Here is a 25,473-nt window from a genome sequence, read left to right as displayed (position 1 = left end):
TAAAAAAAACTTTTTAACGTAGTTTAACTTCAAATTTTTGTTTTTTTTGTCTATTTGTTAACTAGTCTTCTTAATTACAGGTCAAATATGATATTATTGTGTTCGAGCAAAGATGGAAGTGTAAAAAAATTTATTGCTTTTTCAACGAATTTGTTATGAACTTAATGTCACACGTGGTTTTCGCACAAGAACTAAACTAATTTTTGATTTTTAACGTTCTTTTGTAGACATAAGACATACTCTGTCTAATTAAAGGTCTCAAGAACTTCTTTGGACGAAAAGACGAACCCATTTAATTATATCATTTTGTAACTATTGGCTTTCATGTCTTTGAAAATAATTGTTTTCGAAAAAAAAGTGTCAATTAATTTTGACCGTTTTCTCCGTTTTCAATTGGTCTACTTCTTACCTATTTTTTTTAACAAGAAGGCCTATAAATCTTTTTTGGCTTTCGGGGAAGGCTCAGTTGAAAATAATTTGTCAGGCCAGATATGGCTTTACGGCTTCGACAGCGTTTTCTCTTAAGTTTTAACTGAATTTTTTGTTGTTTCTATTTGTTGTTCTTTTTGTAACCGCATAAAAAACTCATTTATGACAGAATGCCATCCTATAGAAGCGTATGTGATCATAAAAATATTGGATGTTTTCAATTGCCATTTAATGGTTTTCTTTACTTTGAAATTATTTGTTTTCAAAAATATAAGCCAATTTTTTTTATCTTTGCTTTTTTTTGTTCTTTTTTGTTTAATTGTTGTCGAGTTCTTTGATAGAGTAGTCTCAAATTTTTTCTAGTGAAGTGCAAGTTATTTTGTTATTTTGTTCAGTTTTAGTTTTATCCGACGCTATTTTGAGCTTGTTAGTAAGTTTTTTTTTTAAATGGACAAAAGTTTGGATGTTATTAATGTTTGTTGTTATTGTTGGTTGATTTTGTTGTTCCTCTTGACTTGCTTTCTTAATAACGACTGATTTCATGAACATAATACGGTATTATTTGCGTTGGAGTTATTTGCGTTGGAGGCTATCTTTGTTCATACACATTTTTTTAATACTTGAATTTTTTGGGTTTTTTTAATCTGCTCTTCATTTGGTAGACATTTATGCCAAAAATCTGGATGAGCGGGGTCGGAACTTTATGTGCGAACGCACATTACCAAGATTCCTTGTTTGCTTTGAATTTTAGACTTCATCTCTTTTTAGAATTTCTCCCAACTGGTGGAAGAGCTTGACAACAAAGCTGTGGAAACTGAGCGACTTCAAAAAGCAAAAGTCGCGCCCCGCAAAAAGGTAACATGCAATGTCCGATAAATTAAGCGCTAGGAAAAGTTTTCATAACGAATAGAAGCTAACAGTTCCCTATTTTACAGCAAAATCCCTATTTTACAAAAAATTCTGATTCTCTCAGATTTAATTATTATGAGTGCTGATGCGCGCTCAAGCGTTTAATCCGAACAACAAAAACTAGGTAATTGCTGAATCGTTTTCGAGTAATTGCTGCGTGCTTTTAACTTTTTTGTATGCGCCGACCTAAGAAAATTAGTTAAAAAAACTAGGAGCTTAATGTAAAAACTTTCTCTCATCAAAGGTCAGAATTCTACAATCACAAAAAAGGTTAAGGCTCATCATAGGACAGAACAAGATCTAAACAAACTAATAATTAAGGGTCCTTTAATTTAACGCAGATATCGAAAAAAGCACCAATAATTTTTGTAACATGAAACCATCAGTTTAAAAATAAACTCAGAGCGCATTTCGAAATTTCCAAAGCAAAATACGAAAAATACGAAAAATCGAGAGAATCCTAAAAACGTTTTTGAAATTTGAGGTATCCAATATAGAAAGTGAGAAAATCTATGAAAAGTAGGGAAAATTTGAAGTATGGTCATTAGAGAGCACAGTTTTTGATGCTTTTGTTGCGTTATATATTTCTCTTTTCAAAATCTTTGTACTGCTGTCAAGCTGTAATGATCTGTAATAGTAATAAGTGTAATAAGTGTTCTAAGATAACGTTTGTAAATTTTGGATTGTATTATGGGCCGTTTTTTTCTTTCAAAATCTAAAATTTTTCTACGGATCAAAGGGCGATAACAACGCAACCATTAGAAAGCCCTTTAAGAGTAGAATTGACATCTAAAAGAAAAAAGTATTCTCTCTGCTCTACCCACCTCTCTTGCTCTCTCTCTCTCTCTCTCTCCCTCTCTCTTGCAATAACACGCAAACACACAATCAAACATACACACCACCACCACCACCACCACCACCACCACCACCACCAAAACAACAACAACAACAATTATCTTCAAACACTACCAAAATTTTCAAATCTTGTTGTTGAACACGCCAATCTTGTTTCTGAAGGCTTTTGAGATATAGATATCTCCAGGTATATTTTTGTTAATTGAATTAAAAAAAGAGAAAAGAAAAGAAATTTTATATTTTATTTTCTGTTTTTAGGGTTATATGGTCCAACATTACTGCTCATAATCTAGAAAAATAGTAAATATGTCGTGCCAGAAATTTAAATGAATTTTACGAAAATGCTGATGTTTGTTCGCAACTTCTGTCTTCTCTAGATCTTGTTTGTTTGTTAAATGATTTTTCCCTGTTCGCTCGTAATTTAGACTTTTGGTTGCCTGCAGCAGGAGAAAATCAGTTTTGAGAACATTGTGAAAAAATTTCAACGTAATTATAGTGAAATTTTTACTTTCAATTAATTATGAATCATTGCTTTCATATCTCTGTTTGATCCTGAAGGGCTCAAAAAGAAATAGAATTCCTAGACCGATTATTTGTTTATCGAGCGTAGAAAAAAGGTTTTGGACAGCCCAGAAGAACAAAAGGTTGCTTTTAACTTTAAAGTTGAGTACAAGTTCTCCGTGGCTCCAAGTGCTCAAAATTTTTTCAAAACCGAAATTTTTAATGAAATTCGGATTTGATTAGAAAAAGAATGATCGCAGAAAAGAAAATGAATTGCTCTAAACTTATTAAAATTTTAATAATATGTAGTAATTATAAGATGCAGAAAATGAGTTATTTTTCCTTAACACGAAAAAGAAGCAAAAAACTGTACTAGAAAAAATTGTGATAATAAATCAAATATAATACAAGCTATTGGTTCAAAGCTAGGAGCGTACTAAAATTTGTTAATCAGATAATTTTTTGACATAAAAATGCAGTAAATATGAGACCAATTAAAGAAAATTTGAGACGATAACTTGAAAGTAAACGCCAAGTTTTCACTCAAATTGATAAGATTTAATCTCTAAAAACAGTTCAAATCTGTTACAAAAACATGATCAATAGTTCTAAATAAACAAAAAAGATAATAATAGACGTTTTGAACCTTTTAGCTTCAATTCAGCTCATATTAGACAGCTATATGGAGTAAAACGACTCTAAATTCCTCAAAAATTCAAAAAAGCGCTCAAAAGTTTGTTAAGGCACTCCTACAAGTGACTCTTAATTACTCTTTGATGGTTATTGGTATTTTGGATTTAGGTTGCCAAGAAGAAAATTGTCGCTGATAAGAGGGGTGGTGTATCGCCCTACCGCGACCGAACTATGGATAAATCGAGGGATGTGGCTGCCGTGGATGACAAATCAGTGACTGAAAAAACACTTTCAAGAGAAATGCCGGCAGACGACATCAACCATGTGAGTTTAAAAAATTAGTGCCCTGAAAAAAGCGTGAATCCACTGTCAAAATAGAAAATGGCAAAACGCCAAAAAGCGTTAAAATTAATTATATTTAAGATCAACTGATGGAAACAAATAGTTTTTTGGACCATTTTTGACGTTTTTTCGGCTATTTTTGACGTTTTTTGGACCTATTCGTGACTTTTCGGCCATTTTTGACGTTCTTCGGCTATTTTTGACGTTTTGAACCTACTTTTGGCGTTTTTTTGGCCATTTCTGACGCTTTTTTCGGCTATTTTTGACGTTTTTGGGCCTATTTTTTGACGAATTTTTTCGGCAATTTTTTTACTTTTTTTAGACGTGCCAGGTCTTGGCCGACTTTCATTTAGACGTGCCAAGTCTTGGCCCAAGACTTTCATTTAGACTTGCACGTCTCGGCCCAAGACTTTCATTTAGACTTGCACGTCTTGGCCCAAGACTTTCATTTAGACTTGCACGTCTTGGCCCAAGACTTTCATTTAGACTTGCACGTCTCGGCCCAAGACTGTCATTTAGACTTGCACGTCTCGGCCAAGACTTTCATTTAGACTTGCACGTCTTGGCCAAGACTTTCATTTAGACTTGCACGTCTTGGCCCAAGACTTTCATTTAGACTTGCACGTCTCGGCCAAGACTTTCATTTAGACTTGCACGTCTTGGCCCAAGACTTTCATTTAGACTTGCACGCCTTGGCCCAAGACTTTCATTTAGACTTGCACGTCTCGGCCAAGACTTTCATTTAGACTTGCACGTCTTGGCCCAAGACTGTCATTTAGACTTGCACGTCTCGGCCAAGACTTTCATTTAGACTTGCACGTCCTGGCCAAGACTTTCATTTAGACTTGCACGTCTTGGCCCAAGACTTTCATTTAGACTTGCACGTCTTGGCCAAGACTTTCACTTAGACTTGCACGTCTCGGCCAAGACTTTTATTTAGACTTTCACGTCTTGGCCCAAGACTGTCATTTAGACTTGCACGTCTCGGCCAAGACTTTCATTTAGACTTGCACGTCTTGGCCCAAGACTTTCATTTAGACTTGCACGTCTTGGCCAAGACTTTCCTTTAGACTTGCACGTCTTGGCCCAAGACTTTCATTTAGACTTGCACGTCTTGGCCAAGACTTTCATTTAGACTTGCACGTCTTGGCCAAGACTTTCATTTAGACTTGCACGTCTCGGCCAAAACTTTCATTTAGACTTGCACGTCTTGGCCCAAGACTGTCATTTAGACTTGCACGTCTCGGCCAAGACTTTCATTTAGACTTGCACGTCTTGGCCCAAGACTTTCATTTAGACTTGCACGTCTTGGCTAAGACTTTCATTTAGACTTGAACGTCTTGGCCCAAGACTTTCATTTAGACTTGCACGTCTTGACCAAGACTTTCATTTAGACTTGAACGTCTCGGCCCAAGACTTTCATTTAGACTTGCACGTCTTGGCCCACGACTTTCATTTAGACTTGCACGTCTTGGCCCAAGACTTTCATTTAGACTTGCACCTCTCGGCCCAAGACTTTCATTTAGACTTGCACGTCTCGGCCAAGACTTTCATTTGGAGTTGCACGTCTTGGCCCAAGACTTTCATTTAGACCTACACGTCTTGGCCAAGACTTTCATTTAGACTTGCGCGTCTTGGCCCAAGACTTTTATTCAGACTTGCACGTCTCGGCCAAGACATTCAATTAGACTTGTACGTCTTGGCCCTTGACTTTCATTTAGACTTGCACGTCTTGGCCCAAGACTTTCATTTAGACTTGCACGTCTTGGCCCAAGACTTTCATTTAGACTTGCATGTCTTGGCCCAAGACTTTCATTTAGACTTGCGCGTCTCGGCCAAGGCTTTCATTTAGACTTGCACGTCTTGGCCCAAGACTTTCATTTAGACTTGCACGTCTCGGCCGAGACTTTCAATTAGACTTGCACGTATTGGCCAAGATTTTCATTTAGACTTGCACGTCTTGGACCAAGACTGTCATTTAGACTTGCACGTCTTGGCCCAAGACTGTCATTTAGACTTGCACGTCTCGGCCAAGACTTTCATTTAGACTTGCACGTCTTGGCCCACGACTTTCATTTAGACTTGCACGTCTTGGCCCAAGACTTTCATTTAGACTTGCACCTCTCGGCCCAAGACTTTCATTTAGACTTGCACGTCTCGGCCAAGACTTTCATTTGGAGTTGCACGTCTTGGCCCAAGACTTTCATTTAGACCTACACGTCTTGGCCAAGACTTTCATTTAGACTTGCGCGTCTTGGCCCAAGACTTTTATTCAGACTTGCACGTCTCGGCCAAGACATTCAATTAGACTTGTACGTCTTGGCCCTTGACTTTCATTTAGACTTGCACGTCTTGGCCCAAGACTTTCATTTAGACTTGCATGTCTTGGCCCAAGACTTTCATTTAGACTTGCGCGTCTCGGCCAAGGCTTTCATTTAGACTTGCACGTCTTGGCCCAAGACTTTCATTTAGACTTGCACGTCTCGGCCGAGACTTTCAATTAGACTTGCACGTATTGGCCAAGATTTTCATTTAGACTTGCACGTCTTGGACCAAGACTGTCATTAAGACTTGCACGTCTTGGCCCAAGACTGTCATTTAGACTTGCACGTCTCGGCCAAGACTTTCATTTAGACTTGCACGTCTTGGCCAAGACTTTCATTTAGACTTGCACGTCTTGGCAAAGACTTTCATTTAGACTTGCACTTCTCGGCCAAGACTTTCATTTAGACTTGCACGTCTTGGCCCAAGACTGTCATTTAGACTTGCACGTCTTGGCCCAAGACTTTCATTTAGACTTGCACGTCTTGGCCCAAGACTTTCATTTAGACTTGCATGTCTTGGCCCAAGACTTTCATTTAGACTTGCACGTCTCGGCCAAGACTTTCAATTAGACTTGCACGTCTTGGCCCAAGACTTTCATTTAGACTTGCCCGTTTTGGCCCAAGACTTTCATTTAGACTTGCACGTCTCGGCCCAAGACTTTCATTTAGACTTGCACGTCTTGGCCCAAGACTTCCATTTAGACTTGCACGTCTTGGCCCAAGACTTTCATTTAGACTTGCACGTCTCGGCCCAAGACTTTCATTTAGACTTGCACGTCTTGGCCCAAGACTTTCATTTAGACTTGCATGTCTTGGCCCAAGACTTTCATTTAGACTTGCACGTCTCGGCCAAGGCTTTCATTTAGACTTGCACGTCTTGGCCCAAGACTTTCATTTAGACTTGCACGTCTCGGCCGAGACTTTCAATTAGACTTGCACGTATTGGCCAAGATTTTCATTTAGACTTGCACGTCTTGGACCAAGACTGTCATTTAGACTTGCACGTCTTGGCCCAAGACTGTCATTTAGACTTGCACGTCTCGGCCAAGACTTTCATTTAGACTTGCACGTCTTGGCCAAGACTTTCATTTAGACTTGCACGTCTTGGCAAAGACTTTCATTTAGACTTGCACTTCTCGGCCAAGACTTTCATTTAGACTTGCACGTCTTGGCCCAAGACTGTCATTTAGACTTGCACGTCTTGGCCCAAGACTTTCATTTAGACTTGCACGTCTTGGCCCAAGACTTTCATTTAGACTTGCATGTCTTGGCGCAAGACTTTCATTTAGACTTGCACGTCTCGGCCAAGACTTTCAATTAGACTTGCACGTCTTGGCCCAAGACTTTCATTTAGACTTGCCCGTTTTGGCCCAAGACTTTCATTTAGACTTGCACGTCTCGGCCCAAGTCTTTCATTTAGACTTGCACGTCTTGGCCCAAGACTTCCATTTAGACTTGCACGTCTTGGCCCAAGACTTTCATTTAGACTTGCACCTCTCTGCCCAAGACTTTCCTTTAGACTTGCACGTTTCGGCCAAGACTTTCATTTAGACTTGCACGTCTTGGCCCAAGACTTTCATTTAGACTTGCACGTCTTGGCCCAAGACTTTCATTTAGACTTGCATGTCTTGGCCCAAGACTTTCATTTAGACTTGCACGTCTCGGCCAAGGCTTTCATTTAGACTTGCACGTCTTGGCCCAAGACTTTCATTTAGACTTGCACGTCTCGGCCAAGACTTTCACTTAGACTTGCACGTCTTGGCCAAGATTTTCATTTAGACTTGCACGTCTTGGACCAAGACTGTCATTTAGACTTGCACGTCTTGGCCCAAGACTGTCATTTAGACTTGCACGTCTCGGCCAAGACTTTCATTTAGACTTGCACGTCTTTGCCAAGACTTTCATTTAGACTTGCACGTCTTGGCCAAGACTTTCATTTAGACTTGCACGTCTCGGCCAAGACTTTCATTTAGACTTGCACGTCTTGGCCCAAGACTGTCATTTAGACTTGCACGTCTTGGCCCAAGACTTTCATTTAGACTTGCACGTCTTGGCCCAAGACTTTCATTTAGACTTGCATGTCTTGGCCCAAAACTTTCATTTAGACTTGCACGTCTCGGCCAAGACTTTCATTTAGACTTGCACGTCTCGGCCAAGACTTTCATTTAGACTTGCACGTCTTGGCCCAAGACTTTCATTTAGACTTGCCCGTGTTGGCCCAAGACTTTCATTTAGACTTGCACGTCTCGGCCCAAGACTTTCATATAGACTTGCACGTCTTGGCCCAAGACTTTCATTTAGACTTGCACGTCTCGGCCCAAGACTTTCATTTAGACTTGCACGTCTTGGCCCAAGACTTTCATTTAGACTTGCACCTCTCTGCCCAAGACTTTCCTTTAGACTTGCACGTCTCGGCCAAGACTTTCATTTAGACTTGCACGTCTTGGCCCAAGACTTTCATTTAGACTTGCACGTCTTGGCCCAAGACTTTCATTTAGACTTGCATGTCTTGGCCCAAGACTTTCATTTAGACTTGCACGTCTCGGCCAAGGCTTTCATTTAGACTTGCACGTCTTGGCCCAAGACTTTCATTTAGACTTGCACGTCTCGGCCAAGACTTTCACTTAGACTTGCACGTCTTGGCCAAGATTTTCATTTAGACTTGCACGTCTTGGACCAAGACTGTCATTTAGACTTGCACGTCTTGGCCCAAGACTGTCATTTAGACTTGCACGTCTCGGCCAAGACTTTCATTTAGACTTGCACGTCTTTGCCAAGACTTTCATTTAGACTTGCACGTCTTGGCCAAGACTTTCATTTAGACTTGCACGTCTCGGCCAAGACTTTCATTTAGACTTGCACGTCTTGGCCCAAGACTGTCATTTAGACTTGCACGTCTTGGCCCAAGACTTTCATTTAGACTTGCACGTCTTGGCCCAAGACTTTCATTTAGACTTGCATGTCTTGGCCCAAAACTTTCATTTAGACTTGCACGTCTCGGCCAAGACTTTCATTTAGACTTGCACGTCTTGGCCCAAGACTTTCATTTAGACTTGCCCGTGTTGGCCCAAGACTTTCATTTAGACTTGCACGTCTCGGCCCAAGACTTTCATATAGACTTGCACGTCTTGGCCCAAGACTTTCATTTAGACTTGCACGTCTTGGCCCAAGACTTTCATTTAGACTTGCACCTCTCTGCCCAAGACTTTCCTTTAGACTTGCACGTCTCGGCCAAGACTTTCATTTAGACTTGCACGTCTTGGCCCAAGACTTTCATTTAGACTTGCACGTCTTGGCCCAAGACTTTCATTTAGACTTGCATGTCTTGGCCCAAGACTTTCATTTAGACTTGCACGTCTCGGCCAAGGCTTTCATTTAGACTTGCACGTCTTGGCCCAAGACTTTCATTTAGACTTGCACGTCTCGGCCAAGACTTTCATTTAGACTTGCACGTCTTGGCCAAGATTTTCATTTAGACTTGCACGTCTTGGACCAAGACTGTCATTTAGACTTGCACGTCTTGGCCCAAGACTGTCATTTAGACTTGCACGTCTCGGCCAAGACTTTCATTTAGACTTGCACGTCTTTGCCAAGACTTTCATTTAGACTTGCACGTCTCGGCCAAGACTTTCATTTAGACTTGCACGTCTTGGCCCAAGACTGTCATTTAGACTTGCACGTCTTGGCCCAAGACTTTCATTTAGACTTGCACGTCTTGGCCCAAGACTTTCATTTAGACTTGCATGTCTTGGCCCAAGACTTTCATTTAGACTTGCACGTCTCGGCCAAGACTTTCATTTAGACTTGCACGTCTTGGCCCAAGACTTTCATTTAGACTTGCCCGTGTTGGCCCAAGACTTTCATTTAGACTTGCACGTCTCGGCCCAAGACTTTCATATAGACTTGCACGTCTTGGCCCAAGACTTTCATTTAGACTTGCACGTCTTGGCCCAAGACTTTCATTTAGACTTGCACCTCTCTGCCCAAGACTTTCCTTTAGACTTGCACGTCTCGGCCAAGACTTTCATTTAGACTTGCACGTCTTGGCCCAAGACTTTCATTTAGACTTGCACGTCTTGGCCCAAGACTTTCATTTAGACTTGCATGTCTTGGCCCAAGACTTTCATTTAGACTTGCACGTCTTGGCCCAAGACTTTCATTTAGACTTGCACGTCTTGGCCCAAGACTTTCATTTAGACTTGCACGTCTCGGCCCAAGACTTTCATTTAGACTTGCACGTCTCGGCCAAGACTTTCATTTAGACTTGCACGTCTTGGACAAGACTTGCATTTATAATGACAAGTGTAAAAAGTGATATGATCATAGCTCTGAATCAGTAATGATATAAGACTTGCTATTTGACCTCTCTATTACTGATATTGACTTGCCGTTCAGTCCGGGCTAGCAAAGTTATCAAATCAGATATTCTCCAATTAAGATATCATTTTTAAAGTTTAGAAAGCATGGATGAGTTGTACTACTTTTGAAACCGGTGCCTGAACAAAATACACAAAGTGCCAATATGTACCCAATATTTTAGCTTTTAGTTGAAGTTGAACTAACCTAGTTTTACCTAAGAAAAATGAACTAACCTAGTTTTACCTAAGAAATTATTAATATATTTATGATTCATTATCCCCATGCCTACACCCGTGGTATTTGATATGAAACTTAAGCAACCGGATGGACCAAATTGATGGGGTATTCTTGATTTTAAATAGCTTGTGATGTTTACTGCAATTTTCTAATTGGACCCTCGAACGGGAAGATCGAAAGGAATTAATTAGTTAGGTACGTTATGCTCCCCCAGTTACAGAGCACGTGCCATTACATAGTAAATCATCATGTAAAACTATAGCACGCGTGCGTCTGGGGGGAGCAAACAAAATGCACCCACTAAGCTTGGGGGGCACAAACGGAAAAGATCCGAGAAAAAGGTAGAAGAGTAAAATTTTTTAAACAATTTTCGGGTAATTTCTCTACACAATAATGAAAATTTAGCTTAAAACTAATTTAATGCCTTTTAGGCACTTTTTATTGAGGCAAACGAGCAGCTGGATACAGTTGACACAATCGCAGACCATAACCCGACCGTGGATACAATGGAAGCTGAAACTGGCATAAACAGCCAACCAATGGCAGAAGACGATGCCAGCCAATTGGAACACGACCCAGTTCCTGATCTCGTCCAATCAGATTTGAGCAGGCTGAACAGAGAAACAACTATCAAATTTCACACCGAACCGTCTGGTCTGTCCACAATCAGTGCAGCTACGGCTGATGACGTCATATCTCCGATGGCTCCTCCCCCGAAATTACCATCTATGCCTTTAAAGGTTCATGTTTTTCATCACCGCGAACTAAATGTTTAATTCATTAGCTATCACTTTTTGCATTGTTAGTCATAAATAGTTAGTCATAATATGTCATAATTAGAGCCGAGATTGGTATTGATTTTGATGTCTAAAATTATAATCCGGTGCACTGTTATCAATTACTGAATCACCTGAACTTCTTTTCCGAATTTGACCGCTATAACAAAAACTTACTAGTCATAAAACGCCATTGTTCCTGTGAGAACTCATCACCCGCGTCAAAATGTGAGCAAAAATTTGAACTAAACGCGCTGAATATGCTGAAATTATGTAAGGAATATGCTGAATAAGTTGAAAGTTTAGTTTTAGCGGCTTTCAGCGCATTTTACATAATTTTAAGCAAAAACCTCGACCCGGGCAACCATAAAAAGGGGCATTAATTAGTTTAATGAGTTTAATGAAAGAAATTATTACCCAAACATTCTATTTACTACTCCCAAACGGACTGTTTATGGAAGCTTAATAGCAATAGCAAGATCATGAAACGGAAATTTCTCATGACTTTTATGCAACCTATGTTGTCCATTTTATGGGCGGCCAAACTTGAAACCTTTTTTTTCAAATCACTTGTCAACCAATTTTTGTTCCGATTCCTGTGACACCATCACAAATTCCGTCATACTACAATTAGGGGCAAAATGTGCACTTTGATGTAATTGATCAAATCATCTTTGAAATAATTGATCATCCAAGAAGGCTGGGTAATGTGCGTACGCACATAATGTTCCGACCCCACCACTCATCCACATTCTTGACTTAATTGACTGCCAAATAATGAAGAAATGGCAAACTTTCAAAAAAATACTAATCGTTCAGTAACTCATCAGTGGCATACAATAATGCCAAACTAGACGGCAGATGAAATTTGTTGCTAATGGGACAAAAAGAAAAGACAATAATAAAAATCAAATAACAAACATTAATTACGAACAAAACTTGATGTCTATAAATAAAAAATTAAAACAAAAGAAAACTCGCATCTAAAAAAACCGAAACAAAACAAAGTATCCTGTGCTTCATTAATAAAGATATGGAACCTGTCGTCAATGCGACTGGGTAGCAGGTCGACAAAAAACAGCAAAAAGGAGCGAAGTTAAAAAACACGTATCTCTTTTCGAAAACAATTAATTTTAATATAATTAATATCATTAGATAATAACTGAAATTACCATAATTTTTATGTAAATCTCCATAGGAAGCAATTGAGACCTTTCATTATCCAATTTACGTCATACGACTACAAAAAGAAGGAGAAATAACGGCAAAAATAAAAACTTCAGTTAAACTGTGCGCAAAATTGTCAGTGAAGCCGTTTAAACCATAAACTTGTCACTAAGAGCATAACAAATGTTAAATAGTAAAAAAAATTATAAAGCCAATGGAACCTGTCTTTAATGTTATAATTTGAAGAGAAAACAAAATGTATAAGCGTATATAAATCTCAAACATATTATGAAATCTCGTAACTGTTGTAACAAAGCCAAAAAACAATTGATTGAAACTTAAACCGTAATAGAATATAAACTATAGCTCACTGGAAACGGATTCTGACCTGTCTTCACAGAGAATAAGCTAAAAATGAACAGAAAAACCATTTAAAGAAAATGGCGAAGAAAAATTTGAAATATGTTATTGAGAACAAATATTATGATAGTCATAACAGATATAAGATTACAACGAAAAAATTTGGATTAAGTTGCACTACCCCAGGAATCCATTAGGGCCTGTTTTTAATGATTTAATGAGACTGTTTCACAAGACCACAAAATAATAACAAATACAGGCAGAAGTCAAAATTTCGCAAATAATTTTACGACACCACAGTGTTCTAGGCACTACAATTATCCAATGTTTTCCGCAAGAACTGCAAACAATCACTTGATTTTTATCCTAACATCAACGAGTCTTCCTTATAAAAATTACTGCAAAGAAATGATAACCAAAAGAAACCCCTTTTAAATATACAAATTTTTACAATAAGGACCCACCATGGTGAGATCAAGATCAGCCCTGATATTGCTGCAATCCTAAAAAGACACCCACTTCGTTCAAATTGTTGCAAAACAGGTCAATTTTTGAACAAAAATTTTCGGTAAATCAAAAATAAACAAAGAATTTTGTATAATTATTGAGCTTAAATTTGACAAAAGTGGCATATTAATAATTCCAGAAGACTCTTATAGCCACCGGGAGTACAGCTAGCTCTCTTTTAGCATACAAAGATATCACTGCAATCTTAATTTGTCTACTTCCAGCAAATATAAAGAAAGTGCGCTAAAAAAGCATATTTGGTCCCATTTTGACGAAAAAATTTGAACTTTGAAAAATTTAGCATAAATTCTAGTAAAAAAAAACTTGATCGAACAATTCAGCAACCCTCCTTTGTCTTTAATTAAAAAATCAATTAGACCACAGTTAACAATTTTATTATATTTAAGCAAAGTTGCCGAAAAATTGGGTCAAAAATACGGAAAATGTAATTAAAAACAATGGAATATCGTCTACTATTCTCAATACTTTAAACCTCGAAAACTCCCTGTAAAAAGCGAAAATCAAAAAATTTATATCGATTGGCCAAGATTGACTGAACAAAAATCCCATCTTACTATATATTTCCTCCCCCCACTAAAGTGGGTTGGAACAATCATCTCTGAGTTGCCTGAGAAAAGAATTCTGTGGCTGAGCAATAATAAGTATTTAATTGATTGAATAACTTATAATGACAATATTAACAAATGTTAACTAAAGTATACATACATCTCTTCAAAATCATTCCAGGAAAATTGCTTAAGACTCTTAAGAAGCATTAACAAACTTTAGCCATTATGATTCAATTTTCGAGACCCCTCTAACAGTATAATTAATGTTGTTAGGTCACGGTAGAACCCAACGGGGCCAAAAAGGGCACAGAGAGCAGCATTGACTCAGATGTCAAGTATGGGGGACGAGGAATGTATGGAGTACGCAGGGATCTGTACAAAAACATGCAGGCTGAAATCAGGAACTCAATTGAGACAAAGAAAGCGCTCTTCAACGAAGAACCTCTTGCTGTTTATGGAGAAAAGGTGAACAACATTCTGTACAAAAAATCTAAAAGAATTAAACTTAAAATGTGCTCTCTATAAAACAATTTTCTGCTAAAATTTCATGAAAAAAAAACTTGAAAATACCAAAATACCGGAATGCTTCCGGCAGATTTATTTGAACGGAACTTTAGTTAAGTATTCCTGAAAAACGGCTAAAAGTGCCCGAACATTTCAGCTGCCTGAATTTTTACCTGAAATTGATTGAAAATGTGACATTTTTATATGGAAACATACTCTTTAGGGTAATATTCTGAAGCATTTTTTAGCTATTCTGTTTGACAAAGAGTTCGAGAGAAAAATATCGCATAAAGAATATGGTTTTTCATTTGTAAAAATGAAGGAAATGTTTAAATATGGCAATTCTGAAAACAGAACTGACCTAAGTCTGATCAGCCGATAATTGATATTAATCATTATGAAACACTGACTTACAATTAGCACTCAGTAAGTATAAGGAACACACCAAAAGTTCTGAAATTGAGATCATTGTAATTTTTAAGCAAGAATTTGCTCCTAAAAGAGAATCTTATTGTTTGTATTTTTTTTCAATTTTGATAGTTAATACAAATGTATGTAATTTTTCCCTATGGTAATAGATGGGTGACCCTAACCACACATTTGAGCTGAGAAAATTGAAGCTCGCGCAGAAAATCTTCCATCAAGATCAGGTGAAATTACGTAACATAACGGTGTGAAATTTTGCAGTGTGTCTTGATGTTTATTTGTTCAGAATGCATCAGTTTTTTCTCAATATTTCACAGAAATTACCTTAAAACTACATTTGAAACGAAGCGACATTCTGGTGCTAATTCTATCAATCTAGGTTTCAATAATTTTCTTACAAATGTATAAAAAAAAATGTACAAAGTTTTTGAGAGATCATTGTTAATAACAGGTCGAGATCTCTTTCGAAATTAGGTAAAATGAAACACAAATGAATACTTTTTTTGAGGTTGTTATTTGTTTGTTTTTGTTAATTTCAAAAAAGGCACTAAGCTTATTAGTTGTGTTTGTAATTTATTTACGGTGTGTTGATGTTTGTGTTGTGTTATTTTCAGGCGATCAAATTTGGTCTGTTGATTAACACCAAACAAACTCGAAAGAGACAATTGTCGAACCCCGATTGGCTAAATCACCCTTTACTCTATCTAAATATATTAACTTAACCAGATTGATTCTGATTAAATTTGACTGTTTGGCTTGAGAAATGTGTGTGATAACATCGCTATAGTAGTTCAACTGTTGATCATTTGTTCACAAATTGTTCACGTTTCAGTCGAGTGTGGCCGATGATGAGCTGAGAGCACGATACAACCAATACAGAAAACTGGTAGGTAAAAGTAACCAACTTTTTAATGAACACAAAATTTAAAAAGATAACCGAAATGGTAAACATAATTGGAACAAATGAAAAGATTTGACGCGGAAACAGAATTGACGTTTTTGCAAATAGTTTGTTTCCTTCAGAACTCAAAAATTAAAAACAGATCTAAAAACTACCATTCTGCAATTTAATTGGAAGGTTTCATGATGTCAGATTTTTTTAATGGTTTCAAATTGTCCTAAAACAGCGTTTTTTTCTCATAAATTCAAGTGATTTGGGCAAATTGTTCCAATTTTGAACACAATGAAAAATTTTTACAACGGTTCAAAAAACAAAAAACATGGCCTACTGTGCATTCATATCTCGGACACTTTGACTGTTTTTGAACTGCTTTGCTCAAGAGTTCATTCAAAACAATTGATAAAAGTTGAAACAAAATTGATTTTTTCACTAATCAAATAATCACTCAATTCAATTATTTTGCTTTTGAGTTTCTGTTAATAACTCAAATTATGAATGGAACCGATTTAGTTCAATACCCCCGATTCTAGTTGATCACAAACGTCTGGAGTACTAGCAGCTTCTTTGTTTTTTTTAATTCCTTATTTAGCTCTTCAAAGATTTGTTTATAAATTTTTAGAACTTGAGGACTTTTTACAATTCGAATACAAATGTTGTCGTAAAACTGTTTTACATCCTAAATAGAGTTGGTAAAGACTATATGATTATCAAAACAAATTTTCTCTATCTTGAAATAAAGATTTAAAAAAACCTTCTCAACGCTCTCAAGAATGAATTTCGTAAACTAGCTCAATTGAAACACTCTCATGAAGTAATGTTACAGTTTTCATTGGCGCCAAAATGACGATGCTAAAGTAAAAGAACAAAGCGCAATTGTGAATAAAGAAAAGTGCCGAAATTCTTTTTCAAACGGAATCATCGTTTTCTTTCATTTTTTATGCAGAGATTTTATGGAAACAAAAGCATTTGTTCGCTTCCCAAATACGGTGCAGACATTAATTTTTATATTCAAAAATTTTGCAAACAGAATTCCTTCAAAATAATATTTAAATTATTTATTTTTCATTATTACCAAAAACTTTACGTCAAACCTCAAAAAATATGGAAATTTCCTAATTTGAGCTGTCACTCTTGTGCGCAGGTGTGGAAGGTGTGATCAAATATTGATTAAAAAGAACAGATTCACAGCAGAAATGTAGATTGGTTTCCCCCACGTGAAAAAAGTGGGAAATGAGGTATTATTGAGAGGCTGCAAAAAAACGCAGTTAATGTCAGGATTAGACATTTAAGCGTTGTATTTAACACTTCTTATCCAATTGTTGAGATCGGATTTCAGCAAATTTTGCACTTTTTATTTATTTACAAATTTTAAGCCGTATTTTATGTTATTTATCCGGGCACAATATTTTGTTTTGCATCATTTGACTAAATATCTCCAAAAAGCTTGAAATGTCTTCCACGGATATAGGTGTTTTTGGTTTTCTAACTGGGAAAAAAGTTTTCACTGATAATTACAAGGCAATTGATTACTGAATTAGCACACTTATAGTACAATTTAATATTTTATCTTTCCGATGTATTTGAATCAAATGATATAAAATTTTTCATCTGATATCAAATTAAAACTTAATTCGTTTTCAAATTATGAATCATATGATATCAAAAATCTATATCATTCTTTATTATCTCTTGAGCGAAACCAGAAAACTTTGTATATTGAAAGAAAACATAAATGTAACTTTTTGCGATTCAAACAATTATTTTATGAAATAGTTTTTTTGTAATATTTTACATTTATTTAAAATTATCTGTGAAATGATATGTGAAGGACCTCTTGTCATTAAGGCCATGTCCCACATAACCCAGTTGGAGGAGAAGGTCGAATCTAGCAAAGATCTGGAGAAGCAATTGAGTGCCAAGTTCTACGAAATGGAGAAACAGTGGAATGCTGTAAGTACTGTGCTTCCTTCTCTTATTACCATCATCAGCGTAACTATATAAACATAAATTGATTGGCGAACTCATTATGAAGTGTTTCTGCTCTTAATTAAAAACGCTTAAATTCCGAGTGTATACATTTACAATATCCTTAATATACAACTTGGTAGTGTATATTAATTAGTTATTTCCTGAATTAAATAAATAAATCTGTTTTTACTGGTAAGATATGTTAAAAGCTCTAACCTGGTAGAGAAGCCGTTATTATTTTAGTTATTTTGGTTAATCATCGAATCAACAGTGTTGAAAATAATAACCAAGCCTAGTAATGTTGTTTTTTCTTTAAAAAGTAATCAAACCTATGATGATTGCTTTAAATTTTTTTATTGAAAAATAATTTCATTGTCTTTTTTACGGAAGCCGTCTTTGATGTAATTAATTGGGTAGTGCCCTAAATTCCATTAGTTGTTTGACATGACCCATTATTCATGCCCAGATGGAAAAAAAGATTCTATAACACACTATATGTTTTAGTACAGTAAGTTTTTTTTATGTTTGTGCTGGAATCGTGCATAAACCTAGATAACATCAGAGGTTTAAACATTTTAAAGTTGATACTGCACAACAATTGTTTCGTTAAATTCCCGCGTTACGTTTCATGCGATGATCGCGGTAATAATAATAATAATAATTGTTCTCGACTAGGATGTACACTTGTTTGCAACACATATGGTATAAATTATGTACCAAAATAGCAAATCTACCCGACAAGTCATCACTAGGTCCAAAAGTTCCTAGTCTAGCGATGACCAGTACCATTATTATGAGCAAGGTTTGAATGCGTGGCGTATCATGTTGAGAGAAAATAGGAGGAAACCTCAAAACTTTATTCTGAATTTTATGAGATCTATGGAGTTTTTGTTAATAAAATAAAGCAAACAGTTCTAAGTTGTCTACGAAAAAATTGTCCCTGAAACTAGATAAGAATTGCTTAAGTTCTCTTGCACTCAGATGTTGCACTTTTAAAATAAAATTAGGATAAAATTTTAAAATGAAGTTAAGCAATTTTCGTATTCTTACTCCTAAACTTTTAGGACTCAGGCCGCTGCTTTTGTTTGCAGTTTTAAGTTGCTGTGATTGGATTCTTTTTGCTTGCAATGTTACAATTTCTTTTCTAGTAATTACGTTTTTAAGACACTCAATATGGCATTCTGCTCTTAAAATTTCAGCTAATTTTTTCAACAGTTCAAAAAAGTGCATGACTCTAATCGAATAAATGTGATTTGATTCGCGTTTCAGGCCAGTGAAGGATGATTTAGGTTTATTAAAAATAATTCGTGTAATTTGTTTTATTTTCGACTCAAGTGGCAATTAATGTTTTGTTACTTGTTCCGTAGACTAGTACGCCATAGCTCACAACAGGCTGGACATAAACGTTGTATGTTAATAACATTTGTTCATCAGTTAAAATCGATCTGAGCCGCTAAAAAAGTCCCGAGAATTTGTTCAGTTTTGAGCAAAGTTTTTTAACATGTTCGCCGAAATTCAGATTGTCATCCAATTCTATACCTAAGTATTTCAGTGATGATCTCTGTGTTAGGTTTATTTCTTTCATCTTTAATTGTTGCTTTGAATTTTTCCGTCTGGCTTTCATGCTCATAAATTAAGTTTTTTCGTAGTTCATAGTCAGTTTGTTTTTTATGAGGTAATCACCAACCAGGTTCAAAGATTGGCCGAAAACTTCAGTTGTTGATTCCCCATTTTGTTTAACAACAGTATCGTCAGCGTATAAGGTCAAACAGTTCTAACTATAGTAATCATCTATGTTGTTTACATACACAAGAAAAAGAAGTGGTCCAAGTACTGACCCTTGTGGTACCCCATAATCGACTTCCGCAAAATTGGAGTATACATTTCCTGAATTTACACATTGCTGCCTTTTGCTCAGATAATATTTCAAAAAGCTTTGCATGTGACCCCTCAATCCCAAGTTGTTTAGGTTGTCCAAAAGAATACTATGTTTAACTGTATCAAATGCTTTTATGAGATCAATGAACACAGCTTTAGTTTCTGTAATACCTTCCTCCCAATCTTTCCTGACGCTCTCAATAAAAGATACCAAGGCTTCAACAGTGCTCTTTTTTGACCTAAACCTAAATTGATTTTTATTTAGAAGTTTGAATTTTTCCAGAAAATTTGCATTCTTTTCTGAACTAATTTCTCAATCAGTTTTCCTATTGTTGGCAGCAAACTGATTGGTCTGTAATTTTCAGCAACTTTAGGATCTCCTTTTTTATACAGTGGAATAATTACGGCTTTCTTTAAGCAGTTCAGGAAAGCGCTGTTTTCAAAACATTTGTTGACCAAATATGTAAGAGTCGGGACAATAGCAAACTGTATTTTCTTGAGTATAAAATTGTTGAGTCCATCAAAATTTGAGCTGTATTTATTTTTCAGGTTTCTGATTGCCACGGATAGCTCTTTTTCGCTGATTTTGTGTATAAACATGCTATTGACGCTTCTTTTTTTGTGCTGTTTTTTCCTTCTGTAACCAGTTTATCAGCTAACGTTTTTCCGATGGTGGTAAAAAATTTGTTTAAATTTTCAGTCTCTTCCTGCGTTAAAGTAGCTTGTTGTTTTTTTTGTGAGTCTCCTCCTAAACTTTTGATAGTATTGAAGAATGTTTTGGTAGTACGCTTGGCGTTCCTGACTAAAAACGTTTGATAAAAGTTTCTCCTTTTTTCGAGCACGCTTTCTTGTAGCAAATTCTTAATTTTATTAAATCTCTTTTTATTATCATTTGTTTTCTGTTGCACGTATCTTTGATAAAACTTTTGTTTTTTTGTTGCAAGGTGTTTAATTGAGTTACCAATCCATGACTTATGTCTGAGAGCCTTTGATTTCTTCTCTGGCTCATAATGTTTTATTTCATCAATAATAGTTTGTTGAAATTTTTCAAATGATGAGTCGCAGTCCAAGAGACCAAAATTATCTTGAAAACCTTGAAAATTGTTTTTCAGTTTGAACATTAGCTTTTCTAACACAGAATTGTTTTCTAGTACAGCCCAATGTCTGTAGTACTGTTGCATTCTTAAACGTGATCGGTTATTGTAGATTTTAGAACTTCAACTTTCACTTCCTGTGAGCAATATACTATATCAATTCTTGTTTCAGAAATAATGGTCTGCCTCGTGCATCCTGTCCAACACATATTGTTGAGATCATACCCTCCGAGAACATTTTCTATAGTCAAAATTTTTGCATTTATTTTTTAGTGATCAATATTTAAATCTCCACACATCAGATGCATCTGCTTTTGCTTGTGTGGTCTTTTTTCAAAATATTCTTGGAAAGATTTGACAACTCTGATAAACTTGTATTAGGTTTGAGGTACATAACAGTCAAAACGAGATTGTTTTCGTAATTTTTGAGTTCAATTTTGATTGTTAGCAATTGACAATTCCTACTTGAAAATTTCTGCAGAACCGTTTTCACCACGCCTTCCCTCACAAATATTGCAACTCCTCCTCCTTTTTCTATTTGCCGGTTGCTTGTATCAAGCAGCTGGTAACGACTAAGCGATAAACATTTGATGTTGCTGTCATCTTTGAGCCACGTTTCGTTTAGGCATATAGCCAAGGGCTGTGTTTCTTGTCAAAAAACCTCGAAATGATTTAAATTTTTATAGATTGATCTGATGTTCTGCAACAAAATATTATTTTTTATCGTTTAAATTTTTGCAAGCTCTTAACTAAATTAGAACACTTTTACCACTCGTTTATTGTAAAATGAAACTCCCTGTGCATTCTTTTTTTTACACGGTTATCAAATCAAAACAAAAGAACATCGACTGGTTGGCACGTTTTCCGCTAATATCACAAAAACATGTTTGCAGTCGGTATTTGAAAAACTTTTCTGGTTATATTGAGGATTCATTATCAGTTGTCATTCGTTATTTGCGAATATCACAAATTTCAAACGACTGGAAATGAATGTCGAGCTGTGAACAACTATTCTGCGTATATCGCAAGACTTTTGTTCCTCCTGATCTTCTATTCACTGTTAAAAAATTTTAAAAATATGTCCGGCTTAAGGCTGCAGATATCGCGAGCACTAAGTCGGAACATTCTAAAGTTTAATAAAAAGAACCTCAATTAAAATGAAAAAAAAATGAAAAAAAAACCTAGCCGAAAAAAGACAGGCTGCGTTTATTGCAGCTAGTAGCTAGTGGAAGGCACTAAACGTCACATTTAAATTATGCATGAGCCACTTTTCTACAAAAAAAGTGAAGTACTGGTACTGAATAGAAATCGAAGTTACAGCCTCAAATTTTCAGATTATTTTAAACAAAAATTTTTGAATTTTAGAAATGTGGCAGGGTTTTTTTCCAGTTGAGTATTTCCTCTGCTTTTTCATTTCAGAAGAATTTTCTTCTTGTTCGTCTGATGTTACCGTTCGATAGTAATTAGTGCCAAACTTTGGTTTTTCTCTGGCCGGGTCTCTCAACACGGCATTTTTGCCTTTATTGAGGTCGTTGACATAGTTAACGGGTTGGAAGGAAGTTTCGTTTTGAGAATTCCGGACCATTACGGATACTGCACAGTTTTTAGTGGATGTAATCATGCCCATCTTTTTAGCTTCACTGTTGATTTGCGCTTCATGCTTTGGTAGCCTCTCGTTGATATACATGTTCAAGTTGTTCAGTGGGCTCTTCAACTTTTTCAATTTCCTTTTGGCCCCAAATACTCGATCTTTTTCGTCAAAGTACACGAACTTGCATATTACTGAGTCAGGGCAAACATGTGACCCCGTGCCAGGAAGAATATGGCAGGCTTTTATTCTGTCCTCCCGCAGTTTGATTCCAAGATATTTATCAAAAAAAATTAAAGTATTTTTGAGCACATTCCGTTGATCTTTTGAATCAAATGATGGATTACAGATGATCACACAGTCTTTGCTAGTATAACGTTCTTGTGCTCCCAAGCGATTGTTCATCTCTTGCTGCTTTTTTTCTAACTCTTGAATTTTTAATTCCTGATTCTTGTTAGTTTCGACCAGACCAACAACAATTTTTGATAGTTCATCAGAAGATCTTTTTGACAGATTTGTATCACCACTCATACCTGATGTGTCGTTTGCAAAATTACTTGACTATTCTCCAATGTCCAGGACTTGACGTTGTTACCACACTCAATTTTGTAAATAATGCACCTTACTTAGCAAATAAATGGTAAAAGTGTTCGAAAAAAAATTACTCAAAATTCATAGTTTTTTGTTGTAACTGAGATATAATGCAACTTTATAGTATGGGAAAAGGGTTCGCGTTCCTGTGTAAAACGCTTCAAGCACAGTTTTTTTGTCAATTTCTAAACATTCAACTTGAAGTTTTTTTGTCAAACGTGTTATAAGATATAATTTGAAATTGACGTAAGCAATGGTTTGTTTTCTACAGCGTAAGCTTCAAAGATATAACGAAAGAAGAACCGACTGTTTGCTGCGTTGCTCTTTTTTGTTGAGCACCGTACAACTCTTGTTGTAACCGTACAACATCTTAAACAACCGCCGGTTACCAATCTGAAACATATATGATTCCCAGCAATCATCTAAGATCGTATATGAATCCCGATAATCAAGCGAGGTCAACATTGATATCCAGTAATCCAAGGTTTTTCTGGCTCCAACTTATGATACGAGACTACCTACCAATTAAGCTAAAAAATGGTCAAATACTAGGACCGTTAAACAAACAATACCATAAAAGATTCTTGGTAATCATATTATGCCATGATTGATTCTATGTAGTCATAGAGACTCATACATGAATCCCGAAATTCGATCAGCGTCCCCTATGGGACCTGGTACCCATTTAGGTCAAATATGGCACCTTGTAGAAAAACAAAGTTTAGGGACTCAAGTATCATTTTGGATTATTACTTGGAGTTATATAAGATTGCCTTTTATATAAATTATAAATAGCTCCTAATAAACAAGCAAGTTTACATAAGACTCAGTAATCAAATCAGAAACATATGACTCTCGGAAACAATGCAATATTTTATCTGGTTCCACAGATCATGAAAAGTTGCATATAGCTCCCAATAAAAATATAATGTCATATGATGCTCCTAATAAACATGAGAGGTCAAGCGTAATTTTTGGTAACTATACAAGTTGATCAACAACTTCCAGTAATAATACATGCTTATTTTGACTCTCGTACAAAGCATATAACTCCCCGTGACACCCCAAAATCATACTTGAGCCCCGTAAATTTAACTTGTAATGTATCGCTCTTTGTAATAAGACAATTTATATAGACTTCCAATAATCATATAAAGCCAACTAATACTCCAAGAAGTCATACTTTATTATAGAATTATTGTAAAGCCTAATCAATGAGCAAAAACAAATATGACCTCTCATTAGACAGAGGGGATCTATTCTTTTTCGTCTCACCCAGCTAAGTGGGCATATAATTTTTGCGCCCCGTAGTCGAACATGCAGTGTTTTTTCATGGTTATAAGCTACATAATAACGCATAATTTGAAACTGGTGTCGAGAAATTTTGGCGGGGGAGCGGAACAGAATAGATCAGACAGAAACCATTAATATTTTGGATCCAAGAAGCCATCATGGTTATCGGTTATCATAAAAGGTCATATTTGATTCCTAAAAACTTAAAATTTAACATAAGACTTTGCAAAAACGAAATTTACAGCTTAGCTGACCTTTTGATGAAGTAGTTATAAGAGATCGAAGACAATTGTCGATTTGATGCTGATGCATTGTTTTATTTGACTCCCTGTCACCAAGCATGCTAAAATATAACTTGCAGTAAACATAAATGTTTACTTATCACTCATAGTGTAGGTTTGGAAGGTCATGTCTTGCGCTTGGTTCTCATTTTTGACACCTCAGTATTCAGACAGGGTCATATATATCCCCACCATTGGTCGTGAAATCTCGCATCGAGCTCTCGTTAATCAGAGATAGTCATATATGACTCCTGCGAATAATATACTGAACGTCAAAAGAAAGATAGCACCCCCTAGTTTCACGAAGAAAAAGTTGAATTACTGATCCAATATTACACCAACTTGTAATCAAATTTTGCAAAAGTTTTTTTACATCATTGATTCCTCACGCCAGTGATCCTGCCTACATCTGAAAGTCGGGTAATACATAACGGTGACTAACCTGATAGCCCAAAGTGAAATTGATCAACTCCATCCAAATCTTGCAAAAAAAAAGAAAGTTTTCTCGATATCACATTTTAATAACATCTTTTTCTCCCTGTAATGTTTAACGCAATCACAAACTCAACCATAGTTAAACGAACGTGAAAAACATATCACATTTTGGTGATAAATTTTCCTGGTTACTGTGAAACTTGGATGGAGTTGATCATCGTTACATTGGAACTTCTGGTAAGTGAAAGTTGTGTTTAATCCGAATTTCATAGCTGGGCAAGACGACATTTGTAGGGGGATCAATGGTGTAAAAAAAGTGTTCAAAAAGTCTATGATTTAATTTGGAGTACTTTTGCCACAAAAACTGAACTTTTACTTCTTAAAAAGAGGGGGCGGTAACTTAGTTTTGCCGTCCAGTTCAGTGTACAAGGTCATAATTGACTCCCCGGACTAAGGGTTCAGAGTAAATCAGTACTGAATCATGGAATATCAATTCTGTAATTTGGCACTGGCCATATAAGGATCATGTCACTTTTTCCTCTGCGC

At 36.3% G+C, this 25,473-nt stretch overlaps 1 protein-coding gene across 1 annotated transcript in view; it reads left to right on the top strand.

The window, feature by feature from the left end:
- Positions 1-25,473, top strand: part of LOC142351616 (uncharacterized) — a 117,690-nt gene that overhangs the window by 52,395 nt on the left and 39,822 nt on the right. Inside the window, exons 18-24 of the mRNA XM_075403754.1 lie at positions 1,198-1,284; positions 3,496-3,651; positions 11,021-11,329; positions 14,242-14,433; positions 15,051-15,122; positions 15,731-15,784; positions 17,645-17,749. Coding sequence (XP_075259869.1) covers positions 1,198-1,284; positions 3,496-3,651; positions 11,021-11,329; positions 14,242-14,433; positions 15,051-15,122; positions 15,731-15,784; positions 17,645-17,749 — 975 coding nt within the window. The remainder of the gene's footprint in view (positions 1-1,197; positions 1,285-3,495; positions 3,652-11,020; positions 11,330-14,241; positions 14,434-15,050; positions 15,123-15,730; positions 15,785-17,644; positions 17,750-25,473) is intronic.

This window comes from Convolutriloba macropyga, chromosome 13, assembly GCF_964194025.1.
Source record: "Convolutriloba macropyga chromosome 13, txConMacr16.3, whole genome shotgun sequence".
NCBI lineage: Eukaryota > Metazoa > Xenacoelomorpha > Acoela > Convolutidae > Convolutriloba > Convolutriloba macropyga.
Note: the sequence above shows the minus strand (reverse complement) of the source record. Positions and strands in the feature narration are given on the sequence as shown.